This window comes from Microcaecilia unicolor, chromosome 10, assembly GCF_901765095.1.
Source record: "Microcaecilia unicolor chromosome 10, aMicUni1.1, whole genome shotgun sequence".
Lineage (NCBI taxonomy): Eukaryota > Metazoa > Chordata > Amphibia > Gymnophiona > Siphonopidae > Microcaecilia > Microcaecilia unicolor.
In genome coordinates, this window is record NC_044040.1 from 17,443,904 (window position 1) to 17,459,201 (window position 15,298).

Below are 15,298 nucleotides of genomic sequence, written 5' to 3' on the forward strand. Positions count from 1 at the left end.
TCTCTAACAGAAACTGAATAAGGCAAACACTAAATTCTAAATGGCTATGTAACATGTTTAACTGACTGTAACTGTATCATTGAACCAACAACTAGATTGGAAAATGTGGGGTACAAATGCAGAAATAAATAAAATAAGCCCTGCACCTGTTATTAAAAATAGGTCCTTTTTTATATATATATAAATACTTCCATTGGCATTAACTTTATTTTATCCTTCAGTAGACTACCCTAGTATCAACCCTTGTTACCGATACTATAAAGGTTGCTGCCCCAGCTTTAAAAGAAATACCTTCTGCATTGGTTTCAAACTATTCTCCCCACGGTTCAACCTGTTGAATGTTTTCCCAACAGATCTGCAGACCGGGCAGGACTGGTTGACAAGTTGTATAAATGGATTCTGTCTGACCAGCCTGATGGCTCAGTCACAGTTCTGTGCAACCCTGTGCAGAGGACCTGGGTTCAATTTCCAGGACATCTTTGCTCCTGGGGCTGGCTGGGCCAGAGATGCTGTAGAGCATTCAAAGTGTCCAGGAGAAGACATCCCCATCATCATGCAATAAAGTCACATCGGGGATAATTCTATAAGGAGCCACCTACTGTTAGGTAGAGGGAAAGTACATAATGAACCACAACATGTATACGCTGGAAGAGAGGAGACATGATAGAAACATTTAAATATCTCAAGGGCATTTATGTACAGGAAGAGAGCCTTTTCCAAATGAAGGAGAGCTCTGGAATGAGGGGGCATATGACAAAGTTAAGAGGGAATAGGCTTAGGAGGAGTAACCTAAGGAAGTACCTATTATTTCACAGAAAGGGTGGTGGAGGCGTGGAATGGTCTCCCGGTGGAGGTGGTGAAGTCGAGGACTGTTCCAGAATTTAAAAAGGCATGGGATAAGCATGTGGGTTCGCTTAGGAACAGGAAGAATTAGGGGTTACAGAGGATGGGCAGACTGGATGGGTCATATGGCCTTTATCTGCCGTCATGTTTCTATGTTTCTATTCCACCAATGCCTAAGAGCTAACCTCATCAGTGATGTCACAATGGCTCAATTGTCCTATCCTTGGCTTACTTTCCCCCCTTAGTGTGAAGAGTTTCAGTCTCTGGTAACCAGAGCTCATATTGTGATGTCATAATGGGAATAGGCTTAGGAATAACCTAAGGAAGTATTATTTCACAGAAAGGGTGGTGGAGGCATGGAATGGCCTCCCGGTGGAGGTGGTGGAGTCGAGGACTGTTTCAGAATTTAAAAAGGCATGGGATAAGCATGTGGGATCGCTTAGGAACAGGAAGAATTAGGGGTTACAGAGGATGGGCAGACTAGATGGGTCATATGGCCTTTATCTGCTGTCATGTTTCTATCTGTTAACAGAAAAGTACACGCCATGATTTGAGGGTGTGCACTTTACCAGTGGGTGTGTGCATGGGTGGAGTTTAGATATATTGTGGGCGGAGCACACAGGTATTTAGATAAATTCTAGAATTCTATCATATATATGCATAAGTACTAAAACCTAGGTGCAAGCCTCCTTAAGGCTGGTGCTAATGATTGCTCCTTAATATATGCATGTATGCTTTATGACCCTTTATGCCAGTATTATATAAAGAAAGGTAGGTGCTTACTTTTGCATAACCAGCAGCCATGTTGAGGGCTCTGTTATACAATTGCTAGATTTAGGGCACATGACTGCAAATGTCGATGGTTAACCCCAGCCTAAGGCTATCGCTGCAAGGACTGGGCCCAAAGTGAGTTGAGAGGGTATAAAACAAGAGAGGGAACTGGAAGCTGTCAGGCTCAAAACAACAAAGAAAATTAATTATAAAGATTAAAACTGCTCCCATTAAAGAAGTGAAAGCATCACACACATTGGGTTAGATACAGGCCCTGGACATTATGCTGAGGAGTCTCTGAAATAAAACACAGAGGTCAATATGCAGAGGGTTTGTATGATTCACATTCACTGGATACATCTTATTTATTTTTAATCTGGGGCTGGCCAAATGTTATGCACATAGAAGAGAGAAGGATCGGAAGCATTCCAAACTTTACCAATCAGCAGTGACATTCATCTGCTATCCAGTTATGTTTTTCCATTTAAATAGGACCCCATACGTAACTGTCCCAGCTTAAATAGCGAACGTAGCTGCATAAGGTTAGGCCTGCAGCTTCAAGAGTGTTGCTTAAACAGATATTACGGTTGACTATCTCTTTAAAGATAAGTAGAGCCTATGTTCCAGGGGCGTAGCCAGACACCCAAATTTGGGTGGGCCTGGGCCCAAGATGGGTGGGCAGAAGGACTCCGCCTTGTCCCACAAGTGATTTGGTCTCTCCCTCTCTTGCCTGCATGCCATATGGTCTCTCAAACATCCGCCCTTTGCTGAATACCTTTTAAATAGCAGATTTTCACCAACAGCGAGCAGCAACTAATACACACTGCTCATGCTGGCCCCATAGCCTTTCCTCTGATGCAACTTCCTGTTTCCGCATAGGCGGGAATACATCAGAGGGAAGGTTATGGGGCCAGTGCAGGCAGTATATATGAGTCGCTGCTTGCTGCAGGCAGAGATCTGCTATTTAAAAGGTGTGCAGGAGGGACAGTTGGGAGTTTTCGGCTGGTGGGGCTTGAGAATCCCTGCCAGCCACAACAGAGATGTGCTGCTACTGGGTGGGCCTGAACCCAAAGTGGATGGGCCTGGGCCCACCCAAGCCCACCCTTGGCTACGCCACTGGTATCAACCCTCTTTGGGAAGCGGCTGGCACCCTTCGCCACGATTGAACACATTCATTCACTTCTTAACATCAGTCTGGCTCCCCGAGCCCCCTCTAATCTCTCAGACTTCCAAGGATCTTCACTGCCTCGCCCTCTGTGGCCATGATTCTTGCTTTCTGAACTAAAATGGGTGCCCATGGAGGGAAGGTCAAAGGGGTCAGTCATCTTCCCTTCTCTTCCCAGGTTTCTATGATTCTGTTTTATTCAGCCCTATTTTTTTTTTTTTTTTTTGCAATGCACCCCCTCTCCTGAATAATGTTCTGCTGGTGCCCTGGGATGTTGCTATGTATGGTTTATAGCTTATGATTTATTAAACTGGATATACTGTGCTACCAGACGAGCGTACAATAAAACACTAATTAGATATCAAGGAAAAGAACTCCATTTAAAATATAGAACAAGGAAAAAAGATAAGCCCTACCAGCTCTTCAAAATCAGCAGCCCGGGCAGTGGTATAACCATAGGGGAACAGCAGGAGCTGGGAGTAGCTGTGAATGGAGACGAAGCCCTTGATGTCGCCGTGTGCCCTCACAAAATCTGCAATGGCTTTCACTTCAGGCTCAGACTCCGCTCGGGGACCACGGTAGGTCTCGGTGCAAGGACTTCCACTAGCACCAGCTCCTGTTGATCAGAAATGGTAACGGTTTGCTTGAGAACACACAATACGGAACACAAGGGACCTCTTTGCCTTGCTCTTCCTGTTTCCTCTTCCAGCAGCTCCCATTTACTGTGGAGGACCTGCAGCCACGTGGAGGAGTGCCGCAGGACTATCCCCATGCGGTAGAGATTAAGAGGAACGAGAGAAGAGCCTATCACTCATCTGGTTTACATCATCCTTGTCCTAGCCTGTGCATTCTCAGCACTTCTGGAGAGAAAAGACTTAACAAGGACCTGGGGTTCCTAGCTCATTATAAACCATAAAGCTGTATTTCTCTGTTGATCACCCCACCCCTCAATTATCCACACCCATCCTGTTAGAATATCAATGATATGCTTTGATGTCCCCATGCATACCTCCGACCCACCCCCATCCTCCCACCCTGTCAGACTGTCATAGTAATGCTTGAATGTTTTCACTTATATACACTGTCAGCTAGTACATTTGCTTATTTCCGATCTGACGAAGAAGGGCAACCTTCGAAAGCTAATCAAGAAATGTATTAAGTTATGTCCAATAAAAAAGGTATCATCTTATTTTCTTTTCCATGTTTTATTTTGTTTGATTTCTATTGATAACCTTAAGAGTGGACTAACACGGCTACCACACTCCTCTACTGGAGAGAAAGGGAATTAACAGTTCAGAGTCAAAGCAATCCAGGTACAAATGGGAGTCTTTGGAGTCAAGGAGAGACCTACCACCCAGGAATGCTATAAGATCAGCACGCACATTCCTAAATCTTAATTTCCCCAGCTGTAAAGGTCTAAAATATAAAATAATGCATATGTCCAGCTTTTCATACTTGAGTTCGCAAACGTGGAATACTTTACCTCTTGACCTGAAAATTATTCAAAACCTAATTAACTTCCGTAAAGCACTGAAGACACATCTCTTTAACATGATATTCCATAATGATTCATAATTGGACTGTAATTCTCCACCATATACTTAACAATTTCTCCCTATATAGTATTGCCTAATTTATTATGTATTCCATGTTCAATATGTAATACCAGTTGCACGTTCTTCTCTTTTGTACCTAATTGTTCATTATATCATCCACGTTTCTATATATATTACCAATTGTATCTGTACTCTTTTTTTATTGGACATAACTTAATACATTTCTTGATTAGCTTTCGAAGGTTGCCCTTCTTCGTCAGATCGGAAATAAGCAAATGTGCTAGCTGACAGTGTATATAAGTGAAAACATTCAAGCATTACTATGACAGTCTGACAGGGTGGGAGGAGGGGGGTGGGTAGGAGGTATGCACGGGGACATCAAAGCATATCATTGATATTCTAACAGGATGGGTGTGGATAGGTGAGGGGTGGGGTGATCAACAGAGACATACAGCTTTATGGTTTATAATGGGCTAGGAACCCCAGATCCTTGTTAAGTCCTTTCTGTTGGGTGTTAAAATATTCAATCATTCTGAAAGGTAACTTTAAAACCATACAAGAACGTAAGACCTTTGAAGTCAGAATGTATTTCTCTGTTGATCACCCCACCCCTCACCTATCCACACCCATCCTGTTAGAATATCAATGATATGCTTTGATGTCCCCCTGCATACCTCCGACCCACCCCCATCCTCCCACCCTGTCAGACTGTCGTAGTAATGCTTGAATGTTTTCACTTATATACACTGTCAGCTAGCACATTTGCTTATTTCCGATCTGACGAAGAAGGGCAACCTTCGAAACCTAATCAAGAAATGTATTAAGTTATGTCCAATAAAAAAGGTATCGTCTTATTTTCTATTCCATGTTTTATTTTGTTTGATTTCTATTGATAACCTTAAGAGTGGACTAACACGGCTACCACACTCCTCTACTATCTGTACTCTGAAATGGCATATGTCATGACGGAAATTGTAAGCCACATTGAACCTGCAAATAGGTGGGAAAATGTGGGATACAAATGCAACAAATAAATAATTAAATACATCTCTGGAAAAACCTGAAGGGATAACTAAAGTCAAAGGAAACCACTGCATGTTTGTGATCTCTACAAGGGATTTCTATAATTATGATCTATGGATATTACCAAGATATACACCAGTAAACTTTGGAGAATGTCAGTAGTCACAATAATCTTATGGGTCCTACTGGAGGAATCCTAGGGAGTCCCATGGTCTGCAACCCTCGACTGTTCCCCTTTATTCCCTGAGGTAGGGAGGAGGTATATAAATGTACCCATATAGAATTGATGTGATCAAGCGAAACTTAAGCAGTCCCCTACCTCCAAAGCCAGCATCCCAGTTCCTGTTGGGGTCCACACCAATGCAGCTGGATCCAGGATTAACAGACCTGGTCTTGCGCCACATGCGGTTCTGTAAGATGAAGAGGGATGGGTCCTATGATGCATTCACATATCGCATTTCATCTTCCATTTTTCACTAACAATCCCAGTTCCTAATCAGCTCGTTGAGAAGTCAGTTCCAAGAACTGAAATCATGTCCCCATGTGGCACTGCATGCCATAAATTCAGTTTATGACTAACTGCAGCAATAATCATAAGAAATTCTGATTTTATGTGTAGCCCATTGGCTTACTGAGGAGCATGCCTGTGAGACAGACCACGTGTGGTTTGGTCTAGATCAGTGATGGGCAACCTTTTGAGCTTGGTGTGTCAAAATTCGCCAAAAAACCGAGCATAACTCGGGTGGTGTGTCACTTCGAGAAAAATCACTGCTACTAGGACCGCCCCCGGGCCCCCCCCCTACCCGAGATCGCTGCCCACCCGAAGTCGCTGGGCCCCCCTCCACCCACTACCGGGCCCAGAACTAACCTTAAAGCCTCATTTCACGTCGCAGCAAGCAGCAGCAGGGCAGACCTCTCCTCCTTCCTTCTGTGCTCCGCCCTCGTGGACGTTACGTCAGGCGAGGGCGGGACACGGAAGGAAGGAGTGGCCTGCCCTGCTGCTGATTGCTGCGACGTGAAAGGAGGCTTTAAGGTTAGTTTCTGGGAGCGAGGAGGGAGGGCGGACCACACTGCGGCGGCGCCGCGTGTCATCGAAAATGGCTACGCGTGTCAGTGCTGACACGCGTGTCATAGGTTCGCCATCAGGGGTCTAGATTAAGACTGACCAGTCTGAAGAAAGAGCCCAGGTCATTTTCTAAGCTAAGGACCTTCTGACTCCTGATGGTGGCTCAAAATCAGGTGCTTCTCCTGAAGAACACGAACCCATTGGAAAAACTGTTAGCGTGGGATGGAGAAAAGCTAACTGCTGGGGAAAAAAGCCTGCAAACTTCAAGCAACAGTGAGATTACCAAAAGGAGAGATGAATTATTCATTCTCCAGGACTATCCACAACTGGAGATCAAATAGCAGACAAAGAAATTGGCGGGATAAGGCATTACTAAAGTGTGAACACCACTAGCTGCTGTCAGACCTTGCTGATACAGTATATTGCAGGTAGTCCAAGATCAAATACTTCTGAGCCTTTTTGGAAGTACAGGCCGGGTAAAGAAAATCTCCTATGAAGACTGGGTGTATTGTATATTGGAAGCATACTTTTTGATTAAATTACACTGCTGATGAACTCATGTATATAGAGGCAGCCAGGTTTGCAACACAGAGTGGCTTGCAGTTTTTGGAGATCACAACTGGAAGAATGATAAAGATTAACCAATTTTACTGAAATATCCTTTCCGGGGCAAGAGTCCACTTTATCTGATGCATCTGACAAAATGAACTCTTGCCCTCAAAAGATCATGTGCATCAGTAAATCTCATAGTCTATAATGCAATGAGCTGCTGTTTGGGTTCTTCCATCAACCCAAACTGCAGCTCACTGGTCTATAAGGTGCTACCAACCTGTTTTTTTGCTGCTATAAATTAACACAGCCAGGAAGATTTCATAACAGGAAGAGGGGTGATTATTTCTATGAGGATGTGTAATTGAACCTTTTTGCCATCTGTGGCCCACGTCAACAGCTATTAGACCACATCACATGGAACCAAGTTGATAGTGGAAAGAGCAGAGTGGCGTAGAATGAAGAATAATTGCTTTCGTTAGAGAAATTCAGAGGAATTGTGCAGCTTTGCAATTTGAAGGATGCACCCGTCTAGCCTCTGGTAAGAGCAGCCATTTTGTCAGCCCCATGCAGAGCTGTATGTCCACCACTTAAAAGGAGAAGACATTTTGTAGGTGTTGACCTAGAGGCGCAGCAACCTTCTGAGCTCAGTCTATGGACTTGTAGATTGGCTGCTTTGGGGAAGGTGCCGCCTTTTGGGCTCAGACCAGAGACTTGCAGCTCCTGATGGGCTTGAGGGGAGAGAGTTTCAGGGTGCGTTGAAGGTAAATAAACAACGGCAGCACAGTTGTCTAGCGTATCAGAGGCTGACAATACTGCATCAATGACGTGGCTGGTTTTAGTACACTGAAATTTCTTTAGACCCCCTTTTACTAAGGCGCTCTCACGTTTTTAGCGCGCGCTAAAATTGGGCACACGCTAAACGTTAGCGACACCAATGCATTCCTATGGGCGTCTCTAGCGTTTAGCGTGCACCCAATTTTAGTGTGCGTTAAAAACGCGAGAGCGCCTTAGTAAAAGACCCCCTTAGTTTCCTAGAAGTCGAAGTGGAATTTCAGGATAACTATATCGTCTTTACTCACATTTCACCTGGCACATGTTTGCATGCGTGTGACGATTTATTAATTCTAAGAAATTCTGTACATCAGGATTAAAAAAAACTCTTACTCATGTATCCACAATTGTCACAACACACACACACACATGATCCATTGGCTGAATGTCTTAACTTTAGAATCCTCTGAAAGACAACAACTGCTCCACAGCCAAGACTTACATTAGTGTGTGTGAAAACGAAGCCATCGGGATTGGTGACAATTTCCAGGAAGATGTCCATTTTGTCTAGGATGGATGTGATAGCTGGATCGCGGCCATAGTCGTCAACAATCTGAGCAAAAACAAGAGGTAGAAATCCATGTCAATAAAGTAATCCAGCAATATCAAATGGCTCAGTGAAACGAAGGTTGGAAAACTCAGTCTTAATGTAGTTTATTGATTTATTTATAGCATTTATATCCCACAATTTCCCACCCACGGGCAGGCCCAATGTGGCTTACAACAGTCTATATAAACATACATCAAGTCAGCAAACAAACAATCGATGGCTTAGAAGCGTAAGAGAGAGAGGGTAAAAGCAAGGAAGGGAAAAAGAGAAAGAGTAGTGGTGATCAATATGACGCCGTGACAGAGAAGTAAGAGATGCTAGGCGGTTTTGAGCGTAAGCTTTGCCAAATAAAAAGGTCTTGAGGCGCTTTTTGAAGGTCGGGTGATCAGGAGTAAGTTTCACCAATTTAGGTAGACCATTCCACAAATGAGCACTAGTATAGGAAAAGGTGGCTGCGTAGGTGGTCTTGTACTCGAGGCCACTATATACTGGGTAATGGAGATTTAGGTACGAACGAGCTGATCTGTGAGAGTTCCTAGGTGGCAAGTTGATTAGGGTGGCCACGTATGCTGGGGCTTCACCGTAGATGATTTTATGCACCAGCGTGCAAATTTTAAAAGTGATGCGGTCCTTGACAGGAAGCCAGTGCAGTTTCTCACGCAGTGGTCTTGAACTTTCGAATCTTGATGTACCATAAATTAGCCTGGCAGCTGTATTCTGAGCAGTTTGTAGTTGAATATCATGAGTCTTATATGTCGATATTCAAAGGGATTTGCTTTGACTACCTTTGGGACTTAGCTGGACAAGTCCTTTGTGGTTTAAATTGCAACTCTTCCGGATGCATCCTTGTAACTAAGGGGCCCTTTGACTAAGTGGCAGTAAGCCCAACATGGGCTTACTACACGCAAACCCGGTACGACTGACAGTCCAATGAGGTCACTGGCGGTAGTTCTGCCTTGAGTGTGTACCATTTCCGTCGCACTGGAAATTTTTAAAAGTTTTTTAGCACGGCACTAACCCAGCGGTAATCGGGCATCGCCGCTTGCTGCCCGGGTTATCGCCGGGTTACCACAGGAGCCCTTACCGCCACCTCAATGGGTAGAAGTAAGTGCTTCCCCCACATGGCCACATGGTAAGAGTAATCTTAATACATGGCTATTTTTCTAGGGGCCTTTTACACGATGTGGTAAAAAGGGTCCTGGTGCACGGGGAAAACATCCCCTGCTGCTACCACAGGGCCTTTTTTTCCCGCAGCTTAGTAAAAGGACCCCTAAGGATCCTATACATTGTCCCATTCCTTCTTGGACTCTTGTTTTCATCACCTCTACTGATAGCATGACCTATGTATCTCCCACCTAAATAGTTATCTTACTCCTGAATCTATCCCTCCATAGCTTCATGCACCATTGTTTTTAGAATTTTATTTCACTAATAAATGTTTTTGTAGCACCTCTTGCTTTCTACCCACCTCATGGGCATCTTCATTCCAAGTCTATACCATGTCTGCTAACATCTGATCTTTGCACTGTTCAGAGTGCAGTCTCACTAGGGAAAAATCTCTAACGTTCAGAAATTATGATAGAGATGGTTCAGTGTGTCTAGGACAGGTCTCAGTGAGGTCAGTTACAATATTTGAGGTCCTGTTAACAAGAGGATCATAGTTGGAAACAAGTAAAGAGAAAGCTGGAAACCAAGTGGGGCCTGCGATAGTGAAACAAAAAGTCAATTTGCAGACTAGATGAGTTGACAGTCTCCATCAACATTTCTAGCACAGCTAGAAGCAGTGGAATAAGCGCAGAAAAGCAGCCGGAGAGTAGCAGAAGGTTTGCAGAGGGGCAGCAGGAATTGCCCCGAGGAAGGGCTCTGCTTACTCTGACCTAGTACTACCAGATTTTGTTCAATGTGGTCACTAATCACTCTCAAAAGATCTGACCGAAACTTCTGAACAGAAATAGGTCTAGGATTTGGTGGTCAGTAACAGTTTATACACCTTCTAACCAGTGGCGTAGCCAAGGGTGGGCCCAGGCCCAACCTATTTGAGCTCAGGCCCACCCAGTAGCAGCACACCTATGATGTGGTTGCAGGGATCCCCAAGCCCCACCAGCCGAAAACTCCCAATAACTGTCTCTCCTGAATACCTTGTAAGTAGAAGATCTTGGCCTGCAGCAACTGACACATACTGTTCATACCAGCCCCATAGCCTTCCCTTTGATGTATTCCTGCCTATGTGGAAACAGGAAGTTGCATCAGAGAGAAGGCTGTGGAGCCAACATGAGCAGTGCGTATTAGTTGCTGTTTGCTGCCGGTGAAAATCTGCTATTTAAAAGGTATGCGGGGAAGGGGGAATGTTTGAGAGACCATATCGCATGCAGACGAGAGAGGGAGAGACCAAATCACTCGTGGGACAGGGTGAAGTTCTGCCCACCTATCTTGGGCCCAGGCCCACCCAAAATTGGGTGTCTGGCTACGCCCCTGCTTCTAACTAGACACAGTTGGGTGTGTTGGAGCACTAGAAAGGACAGAGCTGTCTATGTGCTTCAGAGCTTCTGAACAATCTGACGTCCAACATCACAACCAAACGGCACCAGCTACAGACTAAACTAGAGCAACTCTTGTTATACTCTCAGTAGAATGGGCTACCATGACAATCCTACGTAAATACATACATACCTTCTTGGCAAACCAGATTCCACTAGCCTGAGTCACCCATTCCCTAGAGTGAATCCCAGTGTCGATCCAGAAAGCTGGCCGGTCAGTTCCTCCAGTGCTGAACTGTGTACAAGAAAGACACCCAGTCAATTTTCGCTAGTGCTCTACAAATAACCTTTTTCTATTATACATAGGCAGGATGACGCGTGACTTTTGATGTGACTACCCCATTAGATGTTACTGCATAGTTTCACCATTAACTCAAAGGTTTTCTGGTCTTAGACTTTTCCCTTGAAACAAATCCAATTACCATAGTCTGTGAGCAAGAATATATACTATCATGTTACTTTTAATCTTCACCTTCAGAACGTTGATTGGACGACCCTCAAAACTCTTTCCAATCTGGATTTTGCTGACTAGGCCTGGGTTTTCAAGCACGAGCAGGTCCTGGAAGGCATGGATCTGTAGTAGAAAACAGCATGGGGTTATTGGAGGAACCTAGGGCTGTACTAAATATTTGTATTCGATTCAGCACTGAATACATTATTTGTATTCAGCCAAATAGAAGATTCTATACATGGCGCCTAAAAAAAAAATCGGCGCTGATTTCTAAGCGTATTCTATCATCGGTGCCTAAAGTTAGGCGACGACTATAGAATATACTCAGTTGATATTTCAGTACCTAAATCTAAGCGCATCCATTTTACACCAAGGAACACATGGCGTAAATCTTGGCGCGTAGATTTAGGCGCGCTGGGCCATATTCTATAACTACACACACAAATTTTGGAACTCCCTCGAAAAACGCCCATTTCCCCACCCATCACCACGCCCCTTTTTGTCTACGCACAATAGAAGTTTGGCACACATTGTTACAGAATACGCTTAGCGAGTTCTGCACCTAAATTCTAATCGGTGCCAATTAGTGCTCATTATTGCTTGTTAAGTGCTGCTATCAGCGCTCAATAGCGTGTTAAGCTTGTTAAATTGTGCACCAATTTTGGTGCCTAAATCTATAGAATCCAGGGGATAGTGACTTAAATTTGAAAACAAATAATCCGAGGCTCTACTTTAATGAATCCTACTGAAATAAACACTTGATCTCTGATTTCACGTTGTTTCTTTTATTATTTGTTATGTTATGTTAAAGCTCAATGCAGTGGTGTTCCTTGATCGGCTGCCACCCGGGGCGGATCGCCGCTGCGCAGCCCCCCCCCCAGGTGCAGCGTCGTTCCACCCCGGCGCATCACCTCCAAACACACACACGCCCCGGGTGCATTGCTCTTATCTCCTGGGGTGCTGGGAGCAGCCGTGTGGCTGTCAGCTCCGCCGGTTCCCTGCTCCCTCTGCCCCGGGACAGGAAGTACCATCAGAGAGAACAGGAAACCGGTGCAGCTGACAGCCGTGCGGCTGCTCCCTGTAACCCCCTGCAGCTTGTACCTGGGGCAGACCGCCCTTCACTGCACCACCCTCGGTACGCCGCTGGCTCAGTGCCCATTATTCATATTTGGTATTCATATTCAGCCGAATAATATTTTTCATTATTCGTATTCGGCCGAATAGTAAAATATGCTACTTGGCACAGCTCTAGGGGAAAGGGCATCCTGGCACAGAGTAGAGATAAGACCACCCTGGACCACTGGTAAGTTCTTGCTAGGGGTTGCACTTAGTCTCTGACCTCTATATTACCCCTAAACTTGCCACGCAAAGCCAAATAGTCAGGGACTGAACCAGAGTTTGGCTTGTGTGAACAAAATGGCATCAGCTTTACCCTTAACACTCTCCTTCACCCATCATAAGAAGTAAAGAGTGGATTAGCATTCCGATATATCCTCTCCTGGATGCTGACCCTTTGGTCTTTTCCAGGGCTTCCTTCTTGGGAATCCTGCTTAGGAAGTTAATATCAGAGAACTCTCTCAGGTGAGAGCTGTTGGATTCTGATATTTTGATGCTGAATTCGGAATGAAATTGCACAATGCAGAAGATGGAATACATAAAGGAATTAGCTGATTTGGGGAGAAACTCTATTAAACCAAGACAGAGTATTCTGAAACATTGTAAGAACTACTTAGTTCTTTAGGCTAGTTGTGATTGGCAGGTTGGTGCATCGCTGCTGATCTGGGTTTTTAACATGAATGCTCATTTTCAAAGCACACAGACTTACAAAGCTACGTAACCTATGGAACTTTGTAAGTCTAAGTGCTTTGAAAATGAGCCTCATTTATGTCTAATCCCTGGATAGCATTTTCCTCTCTTTACGAGATGTGTGCGTAATAGTTTTGAGCAGTGGCGTAGCTACAGGTGGGCCTGGGTGGGCCAGGGCCCACCCACTTAGGGCTCAGACCCACCCAACAATAGCATACATTTAGCGGTAGCTGGTGGGGATCCCAAGTTCAGCCAGCTGAAGACTTCCCCCCTGATGGTAACGAAAACGCTACTCTCCACGATACCGGCACCTGCGTATGCTCAGTTTTTCAGTGCATATCTGCTGCAGCCTGCCAAGATGGAAAGAAGCGTTTCCCCGCCAGCTGAGATGGGGTTTTTTTGGGTGTGGTAGGTGGGAGTAAACTTGGTGCTCACCCACTTCTTGCTTAGGCCGACCCAAAATCTGTTGTCTGGCTACGCTTCTGGTTTTGAGTAGTTCTGCAATTGGAGTAAGAGCAACCAGTAATTGAGGAAAAGCTGAAGCCAGTAACAGAAGATAGACAGGTGCTTAGGTCTTGCATGGACTCCATCAATAAATAACTGATGGTGCATGCTGGAACCCTATTGGATAAAGGAGAAGACTCAGAGGTCCACAGGCAGCTGGGGTCTTAATCTTTCTATTGCTTCTTTCACACTCCCATATGACCCTCTCTGTCCAGTGCAGGGACACCCATCAGATAAAAGGGATGACATCTAGGCTGAGCTTATCCCTTGTAAATCCCAGGAAAGTGAAAACAATTCCAGAACATATGCAAATATTTTTTAGTTCCAAGGAAAAAAAATATTTCTTGGAAGTGATTATTTTCCAGGAACCGAGACATATCTGTCAAGGCAACTACACCCCATCCCTGAAGGGTAAGCCTATAGACCTGTCTTGAGGTCCATCAAAAAGTGAAATCATTAGCCCTCTCTGGGATACACTATGGCCCTAGGTGAATATAGTTACCTCATCCAGGTTGTGGTAAGCAGCATAGTTAAAAGTATTGGTGGAACGTGCAACTGAACGGGATCGGAGCATCGCTCTCTGCTCTTCATCCAAGAGAGTCTAGAAAGGACAGAATGGACAGTCAGTGACTTAGGCTTAAAAAACAGAGATTGGAGACAGACACAATACCAGGCGTGACTTGTGGTCTTTGGAATGTCACAACAGGAAGAGAGACAGAGGTTGGTGGCACTTTATAGACCAGGATGCACACCCTTGGATCCTCAAAGGTTGCAACCCAGTCAGAGTTTGGGGATTTCCATAATGAATTTCCATGAGATCTATTTCATACAATGAAGGTGCTGTATATAAATAGATTCTATGCATATTCATTGTCAAAATCCTGAAAACCCCACTGGGTGCAACCTTTGAAAACTGAGGTTATGCACCCCTGTAACAGACTAACCAGTTTATTAAGATACTAGTAAAAAAGGCCCGTTTCTGACATAAATGAAACGGGCGCTAGCAAGGTTTTCCTCGGAGTGTGTATGTTTGAGAGAGTGTATGTGAGAGTGAGTGTGTGTGAGAGAGAGAGTGAATGTGTGAGTGTGTGTGTGTGAGAGAGTGAGTCTGGGTGCGAGTGTGTCTGTGAGAGAGAGAGAGTGTGTATGTGAGAATGAGAGTGTGTGCAAGTGCGTATGTGAGACACAGTGTGAGAGAGAGAGTGTGTTTCACACAGATACAGTGTGTGCGAGAGAGAGAGTGTGTGTGAGACAACACAGATTCTCTGTGAGACTGAGTGTTTGAGACCAAGAGAGTGTGTGAGTGACTGTGTGACACATAGAGAGTGAATGTGATACAGTGTGAGATATAGAGTGTGTGAGAGACAGAGTGTGAGAGTGAGAGAGAGAAAGACATTGACTGTGAGAGAAAGTGTGTGTGTGAGAGATAGAGTGTGTGTGACAGAGATACCTCCCCCCCCCCTCTCTGGTGTCAGGCTCCCCCTCCCTCCCTCTCTCTGGTGTCAGCCCCCCCCCCCTCTCTCTCTCTCTCTGGTGTCTGAGCGTTACTGTGCAAGACGCTGAGCTCTGGCTGTGCTTCAAGGAATTGACCAATCCTATTTAATAGAATGCACCTCCAACATTCTGAAGCCGAGAAACCTCGT

General features: G+C 44.8%; 1 protein-coding gene across 1 annotated transcript in view; it reads right to left on the reverse strand.

Annotated features, from left to right (window-relative positions):
- The window catches only part of LOC115478702 (carboxypeptidase A1-like), a 34,293-nt gene that overhangs the window by 5,449 nt on the left and 13,546 nt on the right, over nt 1-15,298 (reverse strand). Inside the window, exons 4-9 of the mRNA XM_030216228.1 lie at nt 14,158-14,256; nt 11,367-11,468; nt 11,028-11,129; nt 8,250-8,360; nt 5,678-5,768; nt 3,196-3,395 (exon numbers count right to left, since the gene is read on the reverse strand). Coding sequence (XP_030072088.1) covers nt 3,196-3,395; nt 5,678-5,768; nt 8,250-8,360; nt 11,028-11,129; nt 11,367-11,468; nt 14,158-14,256 — 705 coding nt within the window. The remainder of the gene's footprint in view (nt 1-3,195; nt 3,396-5,677; nt 5,769-8,249; nt 8,361-11,027; nt 11,130-11,366; nt 11,469-14,157; nt 14,257-15,298) is intronic.